The 25893-nt window shown below is 44.8% G+C and overlaps 1 protein-coding gene across 4 annotated transcripts in view; it reads right to left on the bottom strand.

The window, feature by feature from the left end:
- Positions 1–22419, bottom strand: part of LOC119010042 (transcription factor COE3-like) — a 48692-nt gene extending 26273 nt beyond the window's left edge. For all 4 annotated transcript variants that reach the window (XM_037081891.1, XM_037081893.1, XM_037081892.1 and 1 more), the window contains exons 1-6: positions 21530–22419; positions 18122–18278; positions 17732–17795; positions 17570–17625; positions 14965–15038; positions 14520–14588 (exon numbers count right to left, since the gene is read on the bottom strand). In XM_037081891.1, the coding sequence (XP_036937786.1) occupies positions 14520–14588; positions 14965–15038; positions 17570–17625; positions 17732–17795; positions 18122–18278; positions 21530–21651 (542 nt within the window). In that variant the 5' untranslated portion in view covers positions 21652–22419. The remainder of the gene's footprint in view (positions 1–14519; positions 14589–14964; positions 15039–17569; positions 17626–17731; positions 17796–18121; positions 18279–21529) is intronic.
- Between the last annotated feature and the right edge of the window lie 3474 nt (positions 22420–25893).

Below are 25893 nucleotides of genomic sequence, written 5' to 3'. Positions count from 1 at the left end.
TGTGACTGCTCCTCCTCCTCCTCCATCAGCTGGTTAATCAATTAACTCCCTACTGTTAATTGACAGTTGTCATTAATTATCTCTGACTGCTCTAATTGGTATTCAAATGTATTCGTTGGCAGCGGAACGTTCTGCTCATTTACATATTCAACAGGAGCTGTTTTTGCTTTCAGATGAGGATGAATTCATATGGGATCTCCAGTGTGTGTGGCCGGTGTTGCCGTCTTTGTGAGGACCAGGACTTCAGGTGATCCCTCATCTCCCAGCCTGATGTTTGGTTGGATGCAGGCTGTGACATCAGGTGACCCGCCTCCAACACCAGCGTCGGGATGGTGATATTACACCATCGTTACACATTGGCGTTGTGTCCGAATTAAGTCATGAATCATAAACCAAAACCTGAAGATTTAGACAAGACGAGTTGAAACTTTAACAACATTGGACCTGAAGAGTCCAGCTCAGACTGGATCCAGACTGAGAGACCTGGGACACCTGAGACAACAACTGAGACATCACCTGGAAACATCATCTGTAGACAACACCTGGAGACAACATCTGAGACAACATCTGAGACATCACCTGAGACAACATCTGAGACATCACCTGGAGACAACACCTGAGACATCACCTGAGACAACACCTGAGACATCACCTGAGACAACACCTGAGACATCACCTGAGACATCACCTGGAGACATCACCTGAGACATCACCTGGAGACAACATCTGAGACATCACCTGGAGACAACACCTGAGACAACATCTGAGACATCACCTGGAGACAACACCTGAGACATCACCTGAGACATCAACTGGAGACAACACCTGAGACAACACCTGGAGACAACATCTGAGACATCACCTGAGACATCACCTGGAGACAACATCTGAGACATCACCTGGAGACAACACCTGAGACATCATCTGAGACATCATCTGAGACATCACCTGGAGACAACATCTGAGACATCACCTGGAGACAACATCTGAGACATCACCTGGAGACAACATCTGAGACAACAACTGAGACATCACCTGGAGACAACATCTGTAGACAACACCTGGAGACAACACCTGAGACATCATCTGAGACATCATCTGAGACATCACCTGGAGACAACATCTGAGACATCACCTGGAGACAACATCTGAGACATCACCTGGAGACAACACCTGAGACATCATCTGAGACATCATCTGAGACATCACCTGGAGACAACATCTGAGACATCACCTGGAGACAACATCTGAGACAACAACTGAGACATCACCTGGAGACAACATCTGAGACAACATCTGAGACATCACCTGAGACAACATCTGAGACATCACCTGGAGACCTGAGACAACACCTGAGACATCACCTGAGACATCACCTGGAGACATCACCTGAGACATCACCTGGAGACATCACCTGAGACATCACCTGGAGACAACATCTGAGACATCACCTGGAGACAACACCTGAGACAACATCTGAGACATCACCTGGAGACAACACCTGAGACATCACCTGAGACATCAACTGGAGACAACACCTGAGACAACACCTGGAGACAACATCTGAGACATCACCTGAGACATCACCTGGAGACAACATCTGAGACATCACCTGGAGACAACACCTGAGACATCATCTGAGACATCACCTGGAGACAACACCTGAGACATCACCTGGAGACAACATCTGAGACATCACCTGGAGACAACACCTGAGACATCACCTGGAGACAACACCTGAGACATCACCTGGAGACAACATCTGAGACATCACCTGGAGACAACACCTGGAGACAACATCTGAGACATTTCACCTCATAGGACATTATTTCTTCTGTTTTATTTCTTTGTGACAGCTGATATTGATTTATTGATAATGAATTATTTGATATGAACAAGGTTGGATTAATATCGTCAGTCAGTTCTATTAGTTATAGAAGGTGAGTGTTCCTCTCTGAAGCCAGATCGTCTGTGTCCGACACACACACACACACACTGAGAGGCTAAACACTCTTGAACATGTTAAAGTCCAATGTCTCTGTTTAAATCATGAGAGAAACCTTAAACCTCCTGTGTGTGTGTGTGTGTGTGTGTGTGTGTGTGTGTGTGTGTGTGTGTGTGTGTGAGGACTAATGGAGCAGCCCCACACACTCACACACGCAGCGTAACAGCTTCATGATTAGCATGATGAATCGTGCGTCTCGACCTCTGACCTCTGCTGTAATTGGAGACCAGAGGAGCTGTCAGCAGCAGCGTGTCCTCAACATGCTGCGCTCCGTGTTCTTAGCGTGTTCTCTGTGTGTTCTCATCCCGTCTGTCACATGTTCTCCTCTAACGTTCTCTCATTCTAGTTTCTGTGTGATGTGTTCTTCTCCTGACCTTCACTGTCATGACTGCATGTTCTAGTAATGTTCTAGTCACGTTCCTCATGCTGGACAGAGTCTCTCTACATGCTGGACCTCAGAACCACGGACAGAGTCTCTCTACATGCTGGACCTCAGAACCACTGACAGAGTCTCTCTACATGCTGGACCTCAGAACCACTGACAGAGTCTCTCTACATGCTGGACCTCAGAACCACTGACAGAGTCTCTCTACATGCTGGACAATTTTTTTTGTTCTTAATGTGAAATGAAATGAAACATGACAGGATGGGGGTAAAATCAGACAGCTGTGTGTGTGCGTGTGTGTGTGTGTGTGTGTGTGTGTGTGTGTGTGTGTGTGTGTGTGTGTGTGTGTGTGTTCAGATGTGTTTGGGCCTGTCGCTCTAATTAACACCAAATGCTGGACAGGTTTCTGCTAATTAGCATCCGCTGCTGGTTTGAACATGGAGGTAATTAACAGCTATTATGACTCACACACACACACACACACACACACACACACACCCACACACACACCCCCACACACACACGCACACACACACACACACACACACACACACACACACACACACACACACACACACACTGATCATCCTTTTATAGCCTGAGACAAAATGTGTGATTTTGCATACTTATGAAAAGTCGTGTGTGTGTATGTGTGTCAGATGGCATCACAGGCTGAAGAACAGAGTACCAGCTGTTATAATGCACACACACACACACACACACACACACACACACACAAAGTGAGCAGTGGAGGTCAAGGAGAGATGAGACACGGTCCAGATGTGTCACAGCTGTTCTGATGTAAACTGACTCTCACGTTAGATCTGAGCAGCAGACGTGGAGACGGCGCCGGCGTGTCTCTGTTTGTCTGTCTGGACTCAGAAATGTTGAGTGAAGGCAGATTAATTGTAGTTTCTGGTCACCTGGAGATCAACAGCATGAACCTGATCAGCTGGTGTGAGTTCACGGACAGAAACATACAGTGAAATTTATGGAGTGTGTTCGGACAATAATTCTGATTCTGACAGAAACACGTTGAAAATCTGGACTGTCAGCACAGTCACACACAGTCTGCGCTCTGTGCCTGATATGGTGTTGACCTCTGAACTTTTGTCGAAGTCATCAAATGAGTTCTTGAGTTCTTTGGGTCACTGTGACCTTTGAACTGTGACCGACGAGGTGTTCACCTTCAGTCCGGCTGAACACTGAGACACATGTTCACGAGACTACCTGAATACATAACTCCTCCCTCCACAGCATATAGCATCATATTACTGGTTCCTACATTTCCCATAATGCACATTAGTTTTTTGTTAGTTCCTCCCTTTCTGTAAACAGACACCAGATGCCCGAGCCAGACATGGTGCCAGTTCAGTCCAATCTGCTGGTGTGTAACCGGCTCAATAAAGAGGGGAAGGAACAGAGATCCTTTTTACACAATCACTCATTGGCTGTTGTAAGCTGCAGGGCGGGCGTAGAAGCTTCGATCTGCAAAAATATAGTGTCAATCAAATAGTCAGAAGTCAGCGGCCATCTTACTTTTACTCCTCCTATTGACGAGTGGTGTTACTGCGTGACGTGGGCGGAGATCAAGGCAGATAAAAGCACATGACATCACACTACCTGCTGTTGTGTTCCATTTCAATACACTTCTCTGGTGAATCTAACTAGCTTCATATTTATTTTTTAACGTAACATTATTATCATGAATATCATTGTTGATGTTGACTTTGAGAAGTTTCTGATTCCAACAGGATGAAAAGAGATCTGTGATCGACGGCTGGCAGCAGATTTCACTTCCTCCTCCTACGGCAGACAGACGGGGTCAAACAGAGCGACGGAGATATTCCGACTTTGACATTTTACTGCTAAACAACTTAATGTCAGCTGTCAATCACTGCTGCTCACACACACACACGCACACACACACACACACACACACACACACACACAGGTTTTTCCAGGCCTGGAGAGTCTTGTCCTGGACTTCCACAGGAGGTGGAGGAGGAGGAGGTGGAGGAGGAGGAGGAGATAATTAGATTAGATAATGAAGACTCCATCATCTCTCCTTCTTCATATTACAGTAAATGAAAACAGACAACTCCTCCTCCTCTCCTGTTCTTCATCACAGTAAGGAGGAGGACGAGGTTATTAACAGTCTGCAGAGAGTCACACCTGCAGTGACAGTTGTATTCCTGACCGCAGGATCAGAAGAACAGCTTGTATTTGTCTCGTAGAGTTTTATTCCGAAAATTGAATGGATGTTATGTTGTCCGGACCACCGGAGCAGATACACAGAGCAGCAGAGCCAGTTGAAGGAAACACTGTGGAGCCGGAACTTGTCTGGTGAAATCTGGTCATTATTGTCCTCAACAAATGTATATATTCGTCCTGATTGTTTGATAAAAACTACAGCGAGTTTTTAAGGCTCAGCGTCTTCAGAAGGAACCAATAAACCACGGACAGGAAGTCAGACAGACCTGAGAGATGGACATGATGTTGGTCTGAAGTGAGATTTGTGGACGGTTAATTGATGAGACAGTCAAAAGTTTGATAGTTGTGGATAAATAAAAGTGAAATTCTTGTGGGCCGATGGTTGAACCCTGAGGAACCTCAGGACTAATTACTGACTGTCTGCTGGTTCTCCAGGTGATCACAGCTCGTTATCGACCTCGTTAAACCTTCAGTGTCAAAGCGATCACCTGCCGTTCAGACAAACAGGAAGCATTTGTTCTTTGGATGATGGAGCTGATTTACATATTTAATTAACCTCATTTGCATTTGTAATTAAGTGCTGCTCATCCAGCTGAGGGTTCATGTTACAGCCTGAGGCTCGGACCAATCACATGCTGCTCCTGTGTGAGAGCCAATCAAATATCAACTGAGTCTGTGAGAGTTTCCTACTTATTAAAGATGATTCTCATTAAGTCCTCCCTGTTCTTGTTAAGACAGTTTCTCATTAAGTCTGTTCTTGTTAAGACTCAGCTGATGGACAGAAGCAGGAGAGGAGATGAAAGGAGAAATTAAAAAATGACAAAGTTTAATTTGCTGCAGACGAGTGAAGACGCAGAGATATTACAGGAAAGTTAAAGGAGCTGCCGCTCTGTCAGCTGAGGAGACGCAACGGCAACGTGGACAGTAACCAGGCTGAGCAACAACAACAGCAACAACAACAGTAACAACAGCAACAACAACAGCAACAACAGCAACAACATCAGTAACAACAACAGCAACAACAACAACAGCAACAACATCAGTAACAACAACAGCAACAACAACAGCAGCAACAACAGCAACAACAGCAACAACACCAGTAACAACAACAGCAACAACAACAGCAACAACAGCAACAACAACATCAGTAACAACAACAGCAACAGCAACAACAACAACAGCAACAACATCAGTAACAACAACAGCAACAACAACAGCAACAACAGCAACAACAACATCAGTAACAACAACAGCAACAGCAACAACAGCAACAACAACATCAGTAACAACAACAGCAACAACAACAACAGCAACAACACCAGTAACAACAACAGCAACAACAACAGCAACAACAGCAACAACAACATCAGTAACAACAACAGCAACAGCAACAACAACAACAGCAACAACATCAGTAACAACAACAGCAACAACATCAGTAACAACAACAACAGCAACAACAGCAACATCAGTAACAACAACATTAGCAACAACAACAATAACAGCAACAACAACAGTAACAACAACAGCAACAACAACAGTAACAACAACAGCAACAACAACAGCAACAACAACAGTAACAACAACAACATCAGTAACAACAACAGCAACAACAACAACAGCAACAACATCAGTAACAACAACAGCAGCAACAACAACAGTAACAACAACAGTAACAACAGCAACAACAACAATAACAACAACAACAGCATCAACAAAAACAACAGTAACAACAACAGCAACAACAACAATAACAACAACAACAGCATCAACAACAACAACAGTAACAACAACTTTAGCAGCAACAACAACAGTAACAACAACAGCATCAACAGTAACAACAACAACAGTAACAACAACATTAGCAGCAACAACAACAACAGTAACAACAACAACAGCATCAACAACAACAGTAACAACAATAGCAACAACAACAATAACAACAACAGCAACAACAACAATAACAGCAACAACAACAACAGCAACATGTTGACAGTGAAGTTGTCGACTCAGACGATATTTGTCTCTCAGTGAGAAACACACAGCTGAGCTGAAGGTGACGACAATGACATCATGAGACACCTCCTTCAATCAGCTCAGTAACAAACACCTCGTTAAGAACTTGTTTACAGGACCAACAATAAACAAATAACAAAACAAAACACACAAACACACAGCTGTCAATCACACTGTGTGTAAGAGAGAGAGAGAGAGAGACCTTTGTAGTTAATTAGGCCATCTGACGCAACGTAAAGCTGTTTCCTGAAATACCAGCAGTGTCTGTGTGTGTGTGCGTGGTTTGTGTGTGGGGTGTGTGTTTCAGTTTGTGTGTGTGTGTGGTGTGTGTTTCAGTGTGTGTGTGTGTGTGTGTGTGTATGTGTGTGGTGTATGTTTCAGTTTGTGTGTGTGTGTGTGGTGTGTGTTTGTGTGTGTGTGTGTGTGTGTGTGTGTGTGTGTGTGTGTGTGGTGTGTTTCAGTGTGTGTGTGTGTGTGTGTGTGTGTGTGTGTGTGTGTGTGTGTGGTGTATGTTTCAGTTTGTGTGTGTGTGTATGTGGTGTGTGTCAGTGTGTGTGTGGTGTATGTTTCAGTTTGTGTGTGTGTGTGTGGTGTGTGTTTCAGTGTGTGTGTGTGTGTGTGTGTGTGTGTGTGTGTGTGTGGTGTGTTTCAGTGTGTGTGTGTGTGTGTGTGTGTGTGTGGTGTATGTTTCAGTTTGTGTGTGTGTGTATGTGGTGTGTTTCAGTGTGTGTGCTTAAAGAGCAGCAATAAAAACACACACTTGTTTCTTCTCTCAAAACCACAAATCAATAGCGACGAATAGCAACATTCATCGCCACCGGCAACATTTACTAACGATCAATACACACACACACACACACACAGACACACACACACACACACACACACACACACACACACACACAGGCTCACACATGCACGCACTGGAGGAAGCACCTGTTAAATACCAATTAGAGGACAAAGATTTGTCTCATTTATCCTTCTTTCTTCTTTCTTTCGTTCTTTCGTTCATTCTTTCTTTTCTCTTCTCATCAAGAGTGGAGGTAGAAACAGAAGAATAAATTAATGTGGATGGAAAAAGAAAAAGAAGGAAAGACAAAGTGACAAGGAAGAGTAGAAGAGGTGGAGGTGAAGAGGAGCGATTTGTTTGTAAAGTCAGGGCGTCTCCTCCATCAGAGCATTTGAGGTCTAATGATGAACAAGATGATCAATGCATCACCTCTAACTCCTCACACACACACACACACACACACACCCACACACACACACACACACACACACACACACACACACTCTCTCTCAGCTCTACAGATTATTGAGGGTTTCTGCCCTGAGTCCAGGCTGTAAGGATTCACTGACTGAGGAACATTCAGCAGGTGATATTGGCGTCTGCAGCTCTGTGAGCGACTCGTCAGGATGTGTGGAGTTCGTTAGGACACCAGGATCCAGTGACGGAGCAGCTGTAGTCACGGGATCAGACAGAAGAGCTGCTAGTGAACTTTTCTTGAGCTCATCTAATGTGAGATACATACGGGCCGATCTCTCAAGTCTCTGTGTTCATCTCGTTTGTATCAGTGCGCTTGTTTGTTTCGTGTGTCGATCAGCGTCTCGTCTGTGCAAAGACTCTCTGATGTCGACGTGTTGATGAGGTTCATATGTGATGTGATTTCAAACTGTGCTGATTACGCTATACTATCATGAGGATAATAAAGGTGATTGTATAAAGGTGTATATGAAGATTTAGTTAATCTGTCCAAAGCTGTTCAACATTATATCATAAGAAAAGTGTGTTAGTGAAAAGTGTGTAACTAGAACTTGACTGTGTTGTCATCCACTGCAGCAACACATCAGCATACAGCAGCTCATTCAGAATAACTGCTCATGCTTTTATTCTGAAAAACACTACTGTTAACAAAATGAGATGTTCAATAGTTTTTATCCAGAATTTATTTTTTTCTGTTATGTTGTTGAAAATCTCTGATTACATGTGACCTGATGTGTGTATGTGTGTGTGTGTGTGTGTGTGTGTACGTGTGTGTGTGTGTACGTGTGTGTGTGTGTGTGTGTGTGTGTGTGCGTGTGTGTGTGCGTGTGTGTGTGTGTGTGCTCGTTGTGTTTCAGCAGTCAAACAGCAGCAGACGGTGTGTTCAGGGTCACACTCCTCATTCTGTGACTGTTTCCCAGGAAGAAAAAAATATTCAGCTACACTTCATCTCTCCATTGACTCCCATGCATTCATACATTTAACATTTAGCCGGCCGGGGGCCCTCTGGGGGCCCCAAACATTATTCTGCTGTCAGTCACCCTGAAACACGGCCGGTAATGAGATTCCATCCCAAACCAACCTGCAGCATGAGAGGGAAATCACACCTACGCCCTCTGAATGATTGACAGCACGTCGTCCTCCCATAATCCCACGCTGCACACACCAGAGACGCTCGCAGACAGGAGATTGTACCCCCCCAAAAAATTCTCACATCTGGTATTCAGAGCGAGAGCGTGAAAAGATGAGAGCAGGTCCGCCATCACCGCCATCACCATCATCTTCATCTTCATCATCAGCTACAAACAGGCGGAGAGAAGACGGGAGATCGAGAGCAAATCTCACCTGAGAGCTTTTAAGAGATCATTGTGTTCAAACGTTCTCACAGTGTTCAGACGGGAGATCGTCCCGTCACCAGTGACCCTCACAGGCTTCTGTCAGGGCCCAGAACAAAGGAGCTGAAACAGCATCGCACAGAGGCTCAACCTGAGGCACGGGCCCTTCAGGAGGCCGCAGGGGAGTTTAACAGCTGCATGAACAGCACGATCACTCGACCTGCGCTTCAGTCAAACAGCAGCAGGGCCACAACATGATGGTGACGGTCGAGACAGGTCCAGTGCTCAGAGAGGAAACTACTAACAAAGAAAATATAAACAAAAGAGTAAAAGTGGCTGCGTCCTCCGACAGGAAACATGAATTTCTTTGAGGAAATGTCAGTGATGTAGGAAGAGACTGAACATCAGCTGCTGTCCTGCAGCTCTGACTGAACGTCTGTTTGTTTGCAGATGATACAGTCTTGTTCTAACACGTTCCACTAATGTGCATCATGTGTGCAAACTGGTTTCCTCAGAGAGGTTTTCTGAATGAACATAACAAGGAAATGTTTGTAAAATGTTTACTGACAACCAACATTGTTTCCAGATGCTATCGTCAGTGAGACAAGACAAAGACGTAAGCAGCCATAAACAGACAGAGAGGGAGACTGGAATGTGAAGAAAAGTTTGCAGTTGTAGTTCCCATTTTTAAGGCAGGTGAACCAACTGATGTAGCCAACTATAGGCCCAACAAATTGACTTTCTAAATTCTGGACAAGCCCTCTTTCATCCTATGCAATTCAGCTTCAGAAAAAACATTCGACCAAAATGGCTACCTGCTATTTTCTTGAGAAAATAAATCAAAACTAGACGGTGGGAGTGCTGTAGGAGCTGTTTTTCTGGATCTGAAAAAAGCTTTTGATACAGTAAATCATAATGGTCTTCTTTCAAAGTTGTCAAATTTTAATTTTTCTGATGATGTTATAAAATGGATGGAATCCTATTTTACCATGAGAAGACAATGCACCAGAGTTAGGAATAAACTTTCATCATTCAGTAACTGCTCTGTTGGTGTCCCACAGGGCTCAGTCTTAGGCCCTTTATTATTTGGTTTATATGTTAACGACCTTCCACTTGCATGTCCTGAAGTTGAAACTCAAATGTATGCAGATGACACGGTTATCCTGGCACATGGAAGAGACAGATGTGAAGTAGCAGCCAAATTAACAGCAGCAATGGCCAAAATTGCACCTGGCTTTCAGAGTCCTGCCTGTCGCTAAACGTCAGCAAAACCGCATGCATGTATTTTTATATAAGGAAAAATGGAAATCAGCCAGATATCTTTGTGAATGGGGAAAAGATCCATAAATACCTGGTAGTTACTGTTGACTCACAGTTGTCTTTTAAGAAACACATAAAGCAGGTGTGTAACACTGTCAAATTCAACCTAAGAAACTTCAGATACATTTGAAATCAGCTACCCTTAGATGCCGCCAAATTATATATGCACTCGATGATTTTTTCACATATTGCATACTACGTCACAAGTTGGTCACAAACTGGAAAAACAACACTTGCTCCACTACAAACGCTCTATAAACAAACTCTCAAGGTATTAGACAAAAGACCATCAAGTCATCATCACTGCAACATCATTCAAAAGCACAAACTCTTGACTTTTGAAAATTTAGTGTGTCTTGCCGATGTTAGTTTACTGTATAAGGTAATTCAGAATCTGGCTGCTCCTCCATTAAAGGAGTTCATATCACTGCGCCCAGACAACAAGAGAACAACGAGGACGACTAGCGGAGGTGCAGCACAGATGAACTGAGTTTGGCAGATCAGCCTTTTCTGTCAGAGCCACTAATTATCGGATCTCGCTACCAAACAAGATCAGAGACATTAGTACATTTACTGGTTTTACATCCAAGATAAAATCATGGCTTAAATCTACTCAATTATGCACCCATCAACCATAAATTCAAACATTATCTCACTATTTTGTAATATTTTTAGTGTTGTATCTTAACATTGTTTTTTTGTGTCTTAACATTGTCATTTTGTTCTTGTTGTTGTGTTGTATTGTGTTATAAGAGTGTGAGACTGTGTTATTGTTGTTTGAAAGGCTGCTTGTGTGATGAGGTTTTTTTTTTTCTTTTGTATGTGCTTGTCTGTGTTAGATTTATGTTATTTGTTCCTGCCCAGGGACTACAGATGAAATTTAGCTAGTAGCTAATTCTGGTCCGGCTGAGAGATGTGCACTGTCCCTGTTTAATAAATAAACAAATCAAGCCGTGTTAGTGTCTCGTATCTGCAGAGTTTCTGATTTTCTCTCTTTGTTGCTGCTCGGGACGCTTTACCAACCCAACATGTGTCTATTTGACGTCCTGGGAATGAGACTCAACAATCAACTGTCTTTGTGGTGCGTTCAGGAACAGCTGGGACAAATCGTACTGATTCTACCTTTAACTTTAATAGTCTTTGAATTCTATTAATATGACGTGAGCTTCAGTTAGCTTTGAGCACAAATGTCCTTCAGAGGGAGACTTTTTACTCTGATACTCTGAGTCCATGTCAGAGCCTGAACTCTGTTACTGTGCTGGAGGAAACAAGCTGGATCAGAACTTCTACTTTTACATGAGTACCTGAACGTCTCCTGCAGGACAGGCTGTGATTGTCAGAGGTTTTATGACAATACATGGTTTCCTCTGGCTCGACTGGACCTGCAGCTGACGTCCTGGCTGTAATTTACAGGAACATACTAGCTAGAATGTATTTTGTGATTATATCGCTTCAAAAAAATGTTCCACAGCACAACTATAACCAGTGTTTTCAGATTAGTTGTGATGAACAGTTTTTAAATGAAACATTTACAGTAATCATCCTCATGTGAAGAACATTGTCACACATCCTGAAGATCAATAAGTGTTAATGTAAAGACAGATGGTTCATGTTGCTGGTTTCAATGTCTGAAAGTAGAACAATGAACAGAATGGTGTGTGTGTGTGTGTGTGTGTGTGTGTGTGTGTGTGTGTGTGTGTGTGTGTGTGTGTGATAAAAGGCAGGTCTGAGTGTTTGTGCTCTCAGCAGCTCAGTCTGACCCTGACATGTTTCCTGTTCACTGGACGCCGCTGAAAACACAGGAGACCTTCCCATCATGCATTTCAGCAGGCAGAGGGAGAAAAAAAGGGGCCGATGTAATATCACCACTTCTCTTCTCAAAAGGCTGCAGCAGTCACATCCATCCCTCCATCCATCCCTCCATCCATCCATCCCTCCATCCATCCCTCCATCCATCCATCCATCCATCCATCCATCCCTCCATCCATCCATCCCTCCATCCATCCCTCCATCCATCCATCCATCCATCCATCCATCCTCCTCCTCCCTCCACAGCCTCAGAGAAGAGAGGGGGGAGGGGGGAATGAGATTAATACTCAGGGGGAGGACAAGTGGAGAGGAGGAGGGGTGAAGGGAGGAGGAGGGGGAGGCAAAAAGAGGAGAGGAGAGCGTATGATTCCTCATGGGAGAGAAGAGAGGAGGGGTGGAGGGGGAGACGCAGCAGGGAGGAGGAGGAGGAGGAGGAGGAGGAGGAGGTTTCAGTCGGACCAGTTCAGTTTCTGTAGGAATGATGTTGTTATTCAGAGCAGCAGCTGGAGATCCACCTTTTATTGCCTCAAGCTGTCCAACATGGATCAGACGCTGATGGTTCTCAACAGAATTTAACCGTATTGATCACAAAGATCCAGAATCACTTCAGCTGAACGATCAGCAGGTCCAACAATGATCACTAACACAAGGACTACAACTACATGAGCCCAGTCTCAGACCTCAGACACGACCCAGGTCATCACGTCATGCTCAGGTGATGGAGGTGATGGAGGTGATGAAGGTGGAGGTGATGGAGGTGATGGAGGTGGAGGTGATGGAGGTGATGGAGGTGGAGGTGATGGAGGTGATGGAGGTGATGGAGGTGATGAAGGTGATGAAGGTGGAGGTGATGGAGGTGGAGGTGATGGAGGTGATGGAGGTGGAGGTGATGGAGGTGATGGAGGTGATGAAGGTGATGAAGGTGGAGGTGATGGAGGTGGAGGTGATGGAGGTGATGGAGGTGGAGGTGATGGAGGTGGAGGTGATGGAGGTGATGGAGGTGATGAAGGTGGAGGTGATGGAGGTGATGGAGGTGGAGGTGATGGAGGTGGAGGTGATGGAGGTGATGGAGGTGATGAAGGTGGAGGTGATGGAGGTGATGGAGGTGGAGGTGATGGAGGTGGAGGTGATGAAGGTGGAGGTGATGGAGGTGGAGGTGATGGAGGTGATGGAGGTGGAGGTGATGGAGGTGATGAAGGTGGAGGTGATGGAGGTGGAGGTGATGGAGGTGATGGAGGTGATGAAGGTGGAGGTGATGGAGGTGGAGGTGATGGAGGTGATGGAGGTGGAGGTGATGGAGGTGATGGAGGTGATGAAGGTGCAGGTGATGGAGGTGATGGAGGTGGAGGTGATGGAGGTGATGGAGGTGATGGAGGTGGAGTTATTACAGCCAACAAGGAGCCAAACAGTCACACCACCAGATATTTTTAAGGACACCTGCAGACATTTCTAGCTGTTTCTGTGGCATCAAGGCTGACTGTTGCTTTATGAGAAAACTGGACAATCTATAACTGTGATTGGTACCAAACCAGGGTGTGTTCTGACCCCAGCGAGAGGTTCAACCCAACCCGAGCATAAACACAGCGATGTGATGAGAGAGGGACAGAAACTCAGCCTACACAAACGTGAAGCTGCAACATAGAGAAAAATTACGTCTAACAGAGAACCAGTGGGTGATGAGGGCTGAAAGCCCAACTCTGTATCAGGGTGTGCAATGCATGATGGGATATGATGTTTCATTTATTTGAACTGAGCTGTGATTGATAACGTGAGAATGCAGACACATACACACACACACACACACACACACACACACACGCACACACACACGCACACACATAGACTCGAGCACACACACTGTCAGTGTTTGTTCAAACATGACTTCCTGTATCGGCCATAACACTCCGTCTCTGTCAGTGATGACAGTATCAGCACAGAAACACTCTGACATGTTGATTTGAATTATAAACACACAGATTTATACATCAGGTTTGAATTATAGTAGCACACACACACACACACACACACACACACACACAGGCCAGCTAGGCAGGAAAAAATGTTGCTATTAAAATAATGTGTGTGAGAGAGCATGAAATACATTCAGATCAACACACTGCATGATAACAGAGAGAGAGAGAGAGTGTGTGTGTGTGTGTCAGTATCTGTTACCTGTCGATGATGACGGGGTCTGACGGCGTCTCGTTCCTGTTTCCACAGCTTTTCTTATCGCAGCAGCGACTGAAAGAGACAAAGACAGAATAATAAAGCTGTTACAGCGTCTCAGCGAACACTGATTCTAAATTTCACTGAATTTTACAGGAAACAGACTGTTCTACAGTCTGTCAGGACCAGGTGTGACTGTTCTACAGTCTGTCAGGACCAGGTGTGACTGTTCTACAGTCTGTCAGGACCAGGTGTGACTGTTCTACAGTCTGTCAGGTGTGACAGGACCAGAAAAAGCCTGAAAGCATTGCAATCTCATTATGTTGAATGTCGTCAGACCTGTTCCTCAGGTGTGTTTGGACCAGGTTTCATATCTCAGACCTGGTTTGATGCACCTGTGGACCAGCTGTGCAGGTGCAGTATGTGCAGTAGAAGAAGAAGATGTTCCCACCTGCACATGATCTCATGCGTCAGCAGAACTCGGCACATCTCAGGGTTCTTGTCCTGACCTTCATAGATGATGGCCTGCAACACACACACACACACACATGCACACACACACACACACACACACACACACACACACACACACACACACACACACACACAGGTGTATGAGTGGTGTTCAGGTGTGAACCTTGTGTGTGTGCGTCTCCTCCGGCAGCAGAAACAACTCAATTAAAGGCTCGTTCCATTTGTCTCCATTATGAGTCATTATTAGCGATTAGCAGCGTGCGGCGCGGCTGAACTGAGGGCAAACATTTGATCCTCTCTGTTTCATTACAGCTGCAGCCTGCAGACGTTCAGACCGAACAGCTGGAACCATGAAAGCTTCTCCACAAAGAGCGGATCATACGACGCAAACGACGCCTGACGGGCACGCTCGTTAAAAGCTCACTAATTGAATGACTCGTTAGGTTTAAATGCTGTGACTGCTGTGCTGCTGGTTTCCATTACTGTCACTGTACAGAGTGCTGACTGAAGCCTTTTCATCACAGAGTGACTGTAGCCGTGAGAGCGCCTCCTGCAGGCTGCACCGGGCATCACACACTCTGCTCATCCATCAGTCTTTAGACCCCAGCGTGTCTTGTAAACACTTTATATTCTGTCAAGGTTCAATATGTAGGATTTTAGTTTCAAACTTTCAAAAAATTAACTTTAAGTATCAACAGAACGTGAAGAAATAACAGATTTGATGTGAAGTACATCTGAACTGTTAGCAGTTATCAAACACTCCAGCAGAGAGCTCAGAGGAGGAGTTTGTCCCCTCAGAGTTGCCGTAATGTTTCGTCTCCGTGTCACGTTGATTATTTTCTTATTGGAGCAGCTCGGTCACATGGTGGTTGTGAGTGTTTCCTTGAACTGTTCCGTTGTTACTGATGTTCTTAGCTTCGCCAGCTGAACGCTCTGGAGGCTGAACAGCTCAGGTACAGACGTGATCCTCGAACGTCTCCTCTGCAGTGACACAGCGATGAGTTAACTCTGAGGAGACACCTTAGATACACAAACACGGTCTCTCATTGGTCATCACACGTAAACCACGCCCACAGCTGACTGACGTACCTCAGAGGATGCTGATTGGTCCAGGAGTGCAGAGCCTGAATCTGAGCAGCTTCGTTTGACTCGTCAGTGTCGCTCTGACATGTTCACGTGTCGACTGAACACAGATTTGTTTGTCTCAGAGTGTCTGACGGCTCGTACAGACTGACGACCACGCGATGACACAGAAACAAACGTTATCATACAGGACGAAGAAACACTCGGTGTGTGTCTGGACAGAGACGATTAATGGCTCCGATTACATCTGAACTGAGATCTGCTCAGGATGGGTTTAAACAATATCAGAGAGCAGAGAGACAGATCCAGGAAATAAAATATACTGAGGAGGTGGAGGAGGAGGAGGAGGAGAGGAGGAAGAGGAGGAAGAGAGGAGGAGAGGAGGTGGAGGAGGAGGAGGAGGAGGAGAGGAGGAGGAGGAGAGGAGGAGGCGGAGGAACAGAGGAGGAGAGGAGGTGGAGGAAGAGAGGAGGAGAGGAGGTGGAGGAGGAGGAGGAGAGGAGAGGAGGAGGAGAAGGAGAGGAGGAGGAGGAGGAAGAGAGGAGGTGAGGAGAGGAGGAGGAGGAGAGGAGGAGGAGGAGGAAGAGAGGAGGAGAGGAGGTGGAGGAAGAGAGGAGGAGAGGAGGAGGAGGAGGAGGAGTAGGTGGAGGAGGAGGAGGAGAGGAGGAGAGGAGGAGGAGGAGGAGGAGAGGAGGAAGAGGAGGAAGAGAGGTGGAGAGGAGGTGGAGGAGGAGGAGGAGAGGAGGAGGAGGAGGAAGAGAGGAGGAGAGGAGGTGGAGGAGGAGGAGGAGGTGGAGGAGGAGGAGGAGGAGGAGAGGAGGAGAGGAGGAGGAGGAGGAGGAGAGGAGGAGGAAGAGAGGAGGAGAGGAGGTGGAGGAAGAGAGGAGGAGAGGAGGAGAGGAGGTGGAGGAGGAGGAGGAGGTGGAGGAGGAGGAGGAGGTGCAGGAGGAGGAGGAGAGGAGGAGAGGAGGAGGAGGAGGAGGAGGAGGAGGAGAGGAGGAGGAAGAGAGGAGGAGAGGAGGTGGAGGAAGAGAGGAGGAGAGGAGGAGAGGAGGAGAGGAGGTGGAGGAGGAGGAGGAGGAGGAGAGGAGGAGAGGAGGAGGAGGAGGAGGAGAGGAGGAGGAAGAGAGGAGGAGAGGAGGTGGAGGAAGAGAGGAGGAGAGGAGGAGAGGAGGAGGAGGAGGAGGAGAGGAGGAGGAAGAGAGGAGGAGAGGAGGAGGAGGAGGAGGAGGAAGAGAGGAGGAGAGGAGGTGGAGAAGTCTGTTTGACCCGAAAAAACAACAACCTGTCAGGAAATGTTTGAGGTGTCGGAGAGGAGTCGTCCTGAAACTGAATCTGACAGCTCAGACTGTAGGAGAGACACACTCTTATTCTGAAATCTCCCTCTCTCCTATTGGTCAGTTAACTGGAAATTGTTGGTCATGTGATCAGATGGCCGATTGACTTCAGATGTTCTTCAGTGAGTCTGAACTAACGATGATCAATAATCAATAGTTTACCTGTTTGGTCATGGAGTCGATCAGCCGGACGTACAGGTCCTGCTCCGTCCTCACTCCTGAACACACACACCATCAATATGTTACCGTCATGTACTTCAATAATATGATCAGATGTATCAAATGTTTATTTACAGTCCTGTGATGTAAAACAAGCGCCCCCACCGTTGCTGTAGAGCAGCTGCAGCTTGTAGTGGATCCCGTTGTTGGTTTTCTCTCCGGTCGGCTCCTGAAACACAAGACAACCAATCAAACCCACTATCAGGTCGATTCAGCTCCACCCGGGTGGAGATGAGACTGCAATTGTAATAAAGTGTAAGCAGTTGAGGGAGCGTTTGGTTTCTGTCCAGTAATAAACTTCTGTGATTGCTTAGGCTCAGGAGTGCGTTTGTTTTCTATGCTGTCTCCTTCTTCAAACGTGGATAAACCTGCAGGGGCGGGGCTTAGCAGGCTCTGACATGGGTGTGTTTCATTTCTCCTTTGTTCGCTACATTCAACAGAAAATCTTGTCCAGTATGTTTGTTTTGTGTCCCGGCTCCTCCCGCTGTTTCTCACCTTCTCTTTCTCCACAAAATCGACGTAGGTGGTGCGCTCGATCTCCACCGGCTGACCCTGCCGGTCGTACAGCGCCAGCACGAAGTGGAAGAAGTTGGACTTCCTCAGGTTGGATGGAGGCTGCTTCTCGAAGTGAGCGCGGGCTAACCCCACCCCGCTGAGACACACAGACAGACAGACGATCAGAGCACCGGCTGTATTTCTTAATAATCAGAAAAATTCAAACTCAACTTTTTTATATGCAGAAATATAAATGAAATTAAAGTAAACGAGTGTGAAGGACGATCAGAACAAACTACTGAACATTCAAACACTTTAATTTGTATATATATCAATTCAATGCAGCGACGTGAAAGTCAAACGGAAACATAGCGATAAAAACAAATGAGTAAAAACTGAACGTGTGTCCAGTGGGCCGTGACTCCGCCCACCACGCGTCTCCATATAAAGTCATCTCTCCTGGACGGACGAGTCCAACAGCTTCTCAACACCACGTGTGGAGCAGCGATGAATAGAACCACGGCTGGTTCTGTTGGTGAAACAGCTGGACCCGTGACGACGCTTAGAAACAACTGAAATCATTTAATTTCTCTCATGTGACCTGAAATCAAACGCTCTTCAGAGAACAGAAGTGCGACGTGCGTTCACTTCACATCAGACACGTTATCAATTAATCAGCGTCTCTGACATGTGTGAGTTATAAAGAGACGTCAGGTGGTCATGGAGTGTTTCCTCCGACACACTCAACAATATCTTCATGTATTAACTGGTGAAGTGATTTCACCTTTAAACTCCGGAACATGTCACACACCTTCTTATCACAGCATGAATATTAATTGAAGGTAATAATTCAGTGAACTGAAGGATCTGAGGTCTAAATATTCATAAAAGTGTGAGAGCGCTCGGCGAGCTGTGACACGGCGCTGCGGGCTTTAACCTCCACATGAATGAATCATGTTCACAACAACATGTTCAAATCCACAGCAAACACCATCACACGGCCACGGCCAGCCATCAATATTCATGATGGAGGAGTCAAACTGCAGCTCTGACCCTGCACACACACACACACACACACACACACACACACACACACACACACACACACACACACACACACACACACACCAAACACACACACACACACACACTACAATAACAATTATTATAATAAGTGTGTGTGTTTAAAAAGAAGAGTGGTGAAGAAATCATGAAAATTATCGGATTGGATATTAAAGATCGTGTGTGTGTGTGTGCGTGTGTGAGGGTGTGTGTGTGTGTGTGTGTGTGTGTGTGTGCGTGTGTGTGTGTGAGGGTGTGTGGAGCTGACATCGTTGATCACCGATGCAGGTTTTAACTCCGCTGCTGTTCTGAGATCAGCTTGTCTCAACCTCTATAATTTTCTCACACAACGCAAAAAACAATGTTTGATTTGTGACGTCAGTCTCCAGCGTCTCCCTTCACTCCAGTTTATTCTGCTGTTTTATAACAATGTTTATTTTTCTAATTTTGAATCATTTCAGGTAATTTGTAGACGTCCGTCACAAACGACCTTTGACCTCGAGTTAAACTGATGATGTGTTCAAAATTAACTTGATTATAATTTTCATATTATTTTACAGTTCATCTCTATACAAATCTTTTAATCTTCACATCTAAACTTTTAATTATAGTCATACTTGACTTTAAGTTTCCTGACGTGGAACAGTGCGATTTATTATTCAAACCTTTTATTTAGTTTCATTTATTTATACTTTTGTTGTGAATCTGTGAGAAGAAGAATCATATTTCATGCATCAGTGTTTAAAATCATCTTCACATCCAGTTAAAAATTATTATATGAAACAATATTTCACACAAGTCAAACAATAACTTTCATCTCCGTGTGGATGTTTAAAAGCTGAAGCGTGGTGTTTCTGATGGACACGGTGACCCGGTTCTGATCATCCCGGCGTGCTGAGACGGCACATTTTAACATCTGTAAAATCCTTTTTCACTATTTCAGATCAAAATGTAGAAATTTAAAGTACAGCACAAAATAAAATATCAAGTTTTCACAACATTGTTCATGCGTAAAAATGATTCATAACTTGATTCTTTATTTCACCACAATCTTTATTTTCTAATGTTTCAGTGTTTAACGTTGCAGCGTGGACACACGGCCGCGTCTCATCACTCTGACAGCTTCATCGTTCCTTCTGCTGCATCAATTATATTTATAATGAACTTTTTTCTATAACATTTATAGATTTGATTCAAATAACAGAACTTCATTTCCACCTGAGTCTGAGCAGATAAACTGACAGCGTGATGTGTTTGAATATAAACTGTATTTCATCACGTTTTTATATTAGTATTGTAAATCATAAAAACCTTTATTAATAATGTCAAACATCAGGTTTGTTCACAGCTGTAACAGACAGAAATCCTACATGATTCATTTTATTCTATTTTAATAATTAACATTCATAACAATTTTATAATTACAGTCGATGGTTTGCGGATGTTTATTATCCTGACGTTCTTCACTGCTGATTTAAAAAGAAGCATTACTGTAAAATGTTTATCAAAGTGATAAATGTGAATAACATGAAACATCAGCTCAGAATTATTTTGTGTTTATCAGTAAATTAATTTGACAATTTATCATATTTGACTTTTTGAACAGTTTTGAAGGTTTGATGTCAGAAATATGAAAGCACGGTTGACCTGCAGCTGCGAGCCAACACGTCCTCCGACGGCCACACTGCGTCTCTGATGTGACAAATATTATATAGAATATATTAGATTTCACACACACAGTGTTTCTGTTCACATTAACATGAAGATGACTATTAATAAAATCACCAGAATGAAATAAAGAAGATTTTTGCTCTTTAATAAACATTCAGTCATCTTTTAAATTCTCTGCAACTCAGAAACTGATTCTTATTTTTAATTATTTATCTTTAAAAATATCAGACCTGTGAGAATTAATATCACAAGAATATTTCAGATTTGATTCTTTGTGAAGAATCAAACTCAGGAAACACGTCTGACTGTGAACTTCACTTTGTTCTGAGCACAAATATTGGAAAGATACACACTGATCAATCTGAAGAAAAAAACTCCTGACAGACGAATATTCACTCCAACTCTGTTTTTTTATAAGAAGCTTTTCTTTTCTTTTCTTTTCTTTTCTTTTCTTTTCTTTTCTTTTCTTAACTCGAGCTGCAGAATAAAACCTCTTTGCCGTGTAATAAAGTGCAACTCTGCGTGTCTTTTGAAACACTTCGTCAGCAGCGTTTCGGCTGCACACTTTACACTCATGACGATTACTGTGAATTAAAGCGTCTCCTCCTGCTGAACGGCTGTTTGTCCGCTGGGACTACAGCTCCCAGGATGCCTCTGGGGCGGCGGTGAGTTTACCTCTGAGCAGCAGTGTTGGCGTCCACCACACCGGCCGAGTGCATCCAAGAGCGAACGGCCAGCGGCTCCTCCTTCATGCTGGCCGTGGCCCCGCGGGGCAAGTTGTCCTGGATCCCGAACATCTCCGGGGCCCCGACGCTCCGACCGCCGCCGCTGCTGCCGTACGACCACGAGAGCAAAACAACACGGGGAAAAAACAAGAAGAAGAACAGCAAAAATCTGCGGCAAAAAGAAAAGTCCAGCAGAAAAGCAGCAGCTCTACAGGATGCTGGAGGTCGATGTTTTCTTCGACATCGAAAGACCTCGAAGTCTGAAAGCACCCAGCGAGGACGAAACAAGACGCAGAAGAGAGGAAAGAAAAGACGAGAGGAGAGCAGGAGGAGGGGAGTTTATTCAACTGCACAACTTTCAGTCTGCTTTTTAGATTTAATTCAAGTTTTTGCTCTGGAAGAAGGATGGACAAGATTTCCTCCCTCAGTTTATTTTTAAGGGATTTTTAAAATTTGGCCGACATGTTGAAACCGGCGGGAAGAACGGAAGGAGGAGGAGGAGGAGGAAAAAGGGATAAGAAAAATAAAATCCTCAGAGGACAAGAAAACGAGGGGAAGAACAGAGGCGAGTCCGGACAGCGAATCGAGCGCAAGCAAAGTGTCTTTTTTCTTTTCCCCAAAGAGAGGAGGAGAGAGGAGGAGAGAGGAGGAGAGAGGAGGAGAGAGGAGCAGAGGAGCAGAGGAGCAGAGGCGGGCCGATGATGGAGGGATGAGGAGCGGAGGAGAAATTCTCAGCCCTGCGGCCCCACAGGACTGGACGCCAAAACCCAAAAACCCCACGGGTCTTCCTCTGAGCTGCTGACGACATCACAGCCAGGGGCGGGGCCTGACCATATAAGGACAGGAGAGGTGAAAGTGTGTGTGTGTGTGTGTGTGTGAAGAGAGAGAGGAAGACAGAGAGAGAGAGCGATAAAGAGAGTGATGGGGAGGAGGAGGGGGGAGGAGGAGGGGGGAGGGGGAGGGGGGAGGAGCAGGCGGGCGCTCGAACCGACCAACCAAAGAGAGAGAGAGTCTCTCTCGCCCTCTCTCGCCCTCTCTCTCTGTCTAACTCTATTTATTTTCATGTTATCTTGAATAATCATACGTTTCACATTTTCCCATAAAATTGATCCTTTTAAATTTTAATATCCTTTATCAAAGTTCTCTTGTTGACTGGACCTGAACGGGTCCAACAGCACTGACTCCCAGAACAACATGGCTGCTCCAGCAAACCGGCGACACACACACCTTCACTGTATGCTCCAGATGTGGAGGAACCGGAGGAACCAGAGGAACCGGAGGAACCGGAGGAACCGGAGGAACCAGAGGAACCGGAAGATCGGCATGAACTGGAAGAACATTATGAACAGGAGGACACAAAAAATGGGGTGATCTGAAGGAACACAAGGAACAGGAGGATCTGAGGGAACTCCTGAGCCAGCAGGATGTGCTCTGCCTGTCTGACTGTCTGTCTGTCTGACTGACTGACTGTCTGACTGACTGACTGTCTGTCTGACTGACTGACTGACTGTCTGTCTGACTGTCTGACTGTCTGACTGTCTGTCTGACTGACTGACTGTCTGTCTGACTGTCTGACTGTCTGTCTGACTGTCTGCCTGTCTGACTGTCTGTCTGACTGACTGCCTGTCTGCCTGTCTGTCTGTCTGTCTGTCTGTCTGACTGTCTGACTGTCTGTCTGTCTGACTGTCTGTCTGACTGTCTGACTGTCTGACTGACTGTCTGTCTGACTGTCTGTCTGACTGTCTGACTGTCTGTCTGACTGTCTGACTGACTGACTGCCTGTCTGCCTGTCTGACTGTCTGACTGTCTGACTGTCTGTCTGTCTGTCTGACTGACTGTCTGTCTGTCTGACTGACTGTCTGTCTGACTGACTGACTGTCTGTCTGACTGTCTGTCTGTCTGTCTGTCTGTCTGACTGTCTGACTGTCTGTCTGTCTGACTGTCTGTCTGACTGTCTGTCTGTCTGACTGTCTGACTGTCTGTCTGACTGTCTGACTGTCTGACTGACTGTCTGTCTGACTGACTGTCTGACTGTCTGTCTTCCTGCCTGTCTGCCTGTCTGACTGACTGCCTGACTGTCTGTCTGTCTGACTGTCTGTCTGACTGTCTGTCTGTCTGACTGTCTGACTGTCTGACTGTCTGTCTGTCTGTCTGACTGACTGTCTGTCTTACTGACTGACTGTCTGTCTGACTGACTGTCTGTCTGACTGACTGACTGTCTGTCTGACTGTCTGTCTGTCTGTCTGACTGTCTGACTGTCTGACTGTCTGTCTGTCTGTCTGACTGACTGTCTGTCTGACTGACTGACTGTCTGTCTGACTGACTGTCTGTCTGCCTGTCTGTCTGTCTGTCTGTCTGTCTGACTGTCTGTCTGTCTGACTGTCTGTCTGACTGTCTGACTGTCTGACTGTCTGTCTGACTGTCTGTCCAGACACAGAACAGAATTTTCTGAGGACAGACAGGAAGTGAGACAGGATTTTAGAGTAATGGCCTCCTGTCTTCTGGGGACGAAGGCCTCTGAGGCACTGAGGGGTGGACCGGTCCGGACTGGAGAGATGAAAAACAATGAGGAGAGGAGAGGAGAGGAGAGGAGAGGAGAGGAGAGGAGAGGATGAGAAGACGAGAGGACAGAAAGAGAAGATAAAGTGAGGGCACGAGTGAGAAGAGGAGGATAGACGACAGAAACGAAGAAGAGATACATTTGTTTCCAGCTAAGAAATAAGAGAAAGGAAATGGATGGTGATGAAGAGGAGGAGGAGAAAAGAGAACGATGAAGACGAGAGAAAACGGGTTTATGTTTAAGGAAAGGAAAGAATGAGAAAGTGATGAAGATGAGGTGAGTGAACGTCCGTCACACTTTCATCCTGCTCCAACTGCAAAATTCACTTTCACAGAGTTCAGTCATTTCCTGATAAATACCTGATTAATACCCTCACCTGCTGATAATGATAGCATAAATAATAATAATAATCATAATAATAATAATAATCTGCAGGTTTCTGCTGGTGATTTAATTCAAATGGAGGAATGAATGAGCTGTCTGAAGGAGGACGTCCGATGGAGGAGGAGGAGGAGGAGGACCCCTTCCTCTCCCCCTCCCCCTCCTCTTTCTCCCCCCCGTTAGATGTTGGTTTCTCTGTTTTATATAATTTATGTAACTGCTCCTTTAATTTCATTAGATTTGATCTTTATGATTATTGATGATTTTATTTTACCTTCATGTATTTTATTTGTATTGTTTTTGATCAGATTTTATTTTTTATACTTTATTTTATTTTATTTTATTTTATTTTTTTATCTTCATCTTTTATTTTATGTCAGATGTTCATTTATTCACACAGTTGAACTCAATATTATTAAATGTGATTAATATGATTAAATATGACTGAAATGATTAATATGATCAATATGGTTAAATATGACTGATATTGTTAAAGTGGTAGCAACATCAGTAACATTCCGTCTGCTGATATATTTCTACAGAAATGAAAAACACATTTGAACGTTTGAGAACGTTGATGTGATTTTTAAAGAAGTAAAAAGAAACGAGAGATCAGCTGATCAATATGTCCGTCTGTCTGCTGTCATCCATCTTCACGTCCACAAACAGAACAACGAGCTGAGGAAACAAAGTGAAGCAGAGCTGCTCCGGGCCGGTTCTGATCTGATCTCATTTACATGAAGAGAAACTCGGTTACATTCAGCTGCTTCTGTAAAACTCGACCGCTCGGCTGCAGGCGATCAATCACAGTGACGTGATGATGAATTAACCTCACGTTTATTTCACGTGAATGTAGATTTATTGTTTGACCTGGTTTTATTTTTCTCCTCTGTGGCTCCAGACGGAACATGGACTGTGTTCTCCAGGAGGTTCTGAACAGACCCGATCTGATTTAAACCTGAAATATGATTCACACAGTTTCACTTTAATTCAGTTCAAATCCAACAAACTCACATTCAGCTGCACGTTCAATGTGTTCAATGTATTTTAATTCACTTTGAATCAAATAATTTCATCATGTTTTCTGTTTCTTTTATTCAGTTTAGAAAATTGAACATTTGAGAATAAATTATTTTTTATTTCTCTGCTTGAATAAATCACATCAGTGGATTTTCCGTTCAGCTCGTCTGTTACAGCTCGGACCTGTAAATTGACGGCAGATGGACGTTAAACAAAAGAGGTCAAATTATTCTGAAATAAAACAATTGAAATCATGTCGTGATTATTTAAAAACAATAACAACAAAAGAGAAACATGATTTTGATTTAATAATCATGTTTTTTCTGCAGTTTATCAGCTGATTTACAGACGAG

This window comes from Acanthopagrus latus, chromosome 20 (assembly GCF_904848185.1).
Source record: "Acanthopagrus latus isolate v.2019 chromosome 20, fAcaLat1.1, whole genome shotgun sequence".
NCBI classification, from domain to species: domain Eukaryota; kingdom Metazoa; phylum Chordata; class Actinopteri; order Spariformes; family Sparidae; genus Acanthopagrus; species Acanthopagrus latus.
Note: the sequence above shows the minus strand (reverse complement) of the source record. Positions and strands in the feature narration are given on the sequence as shown.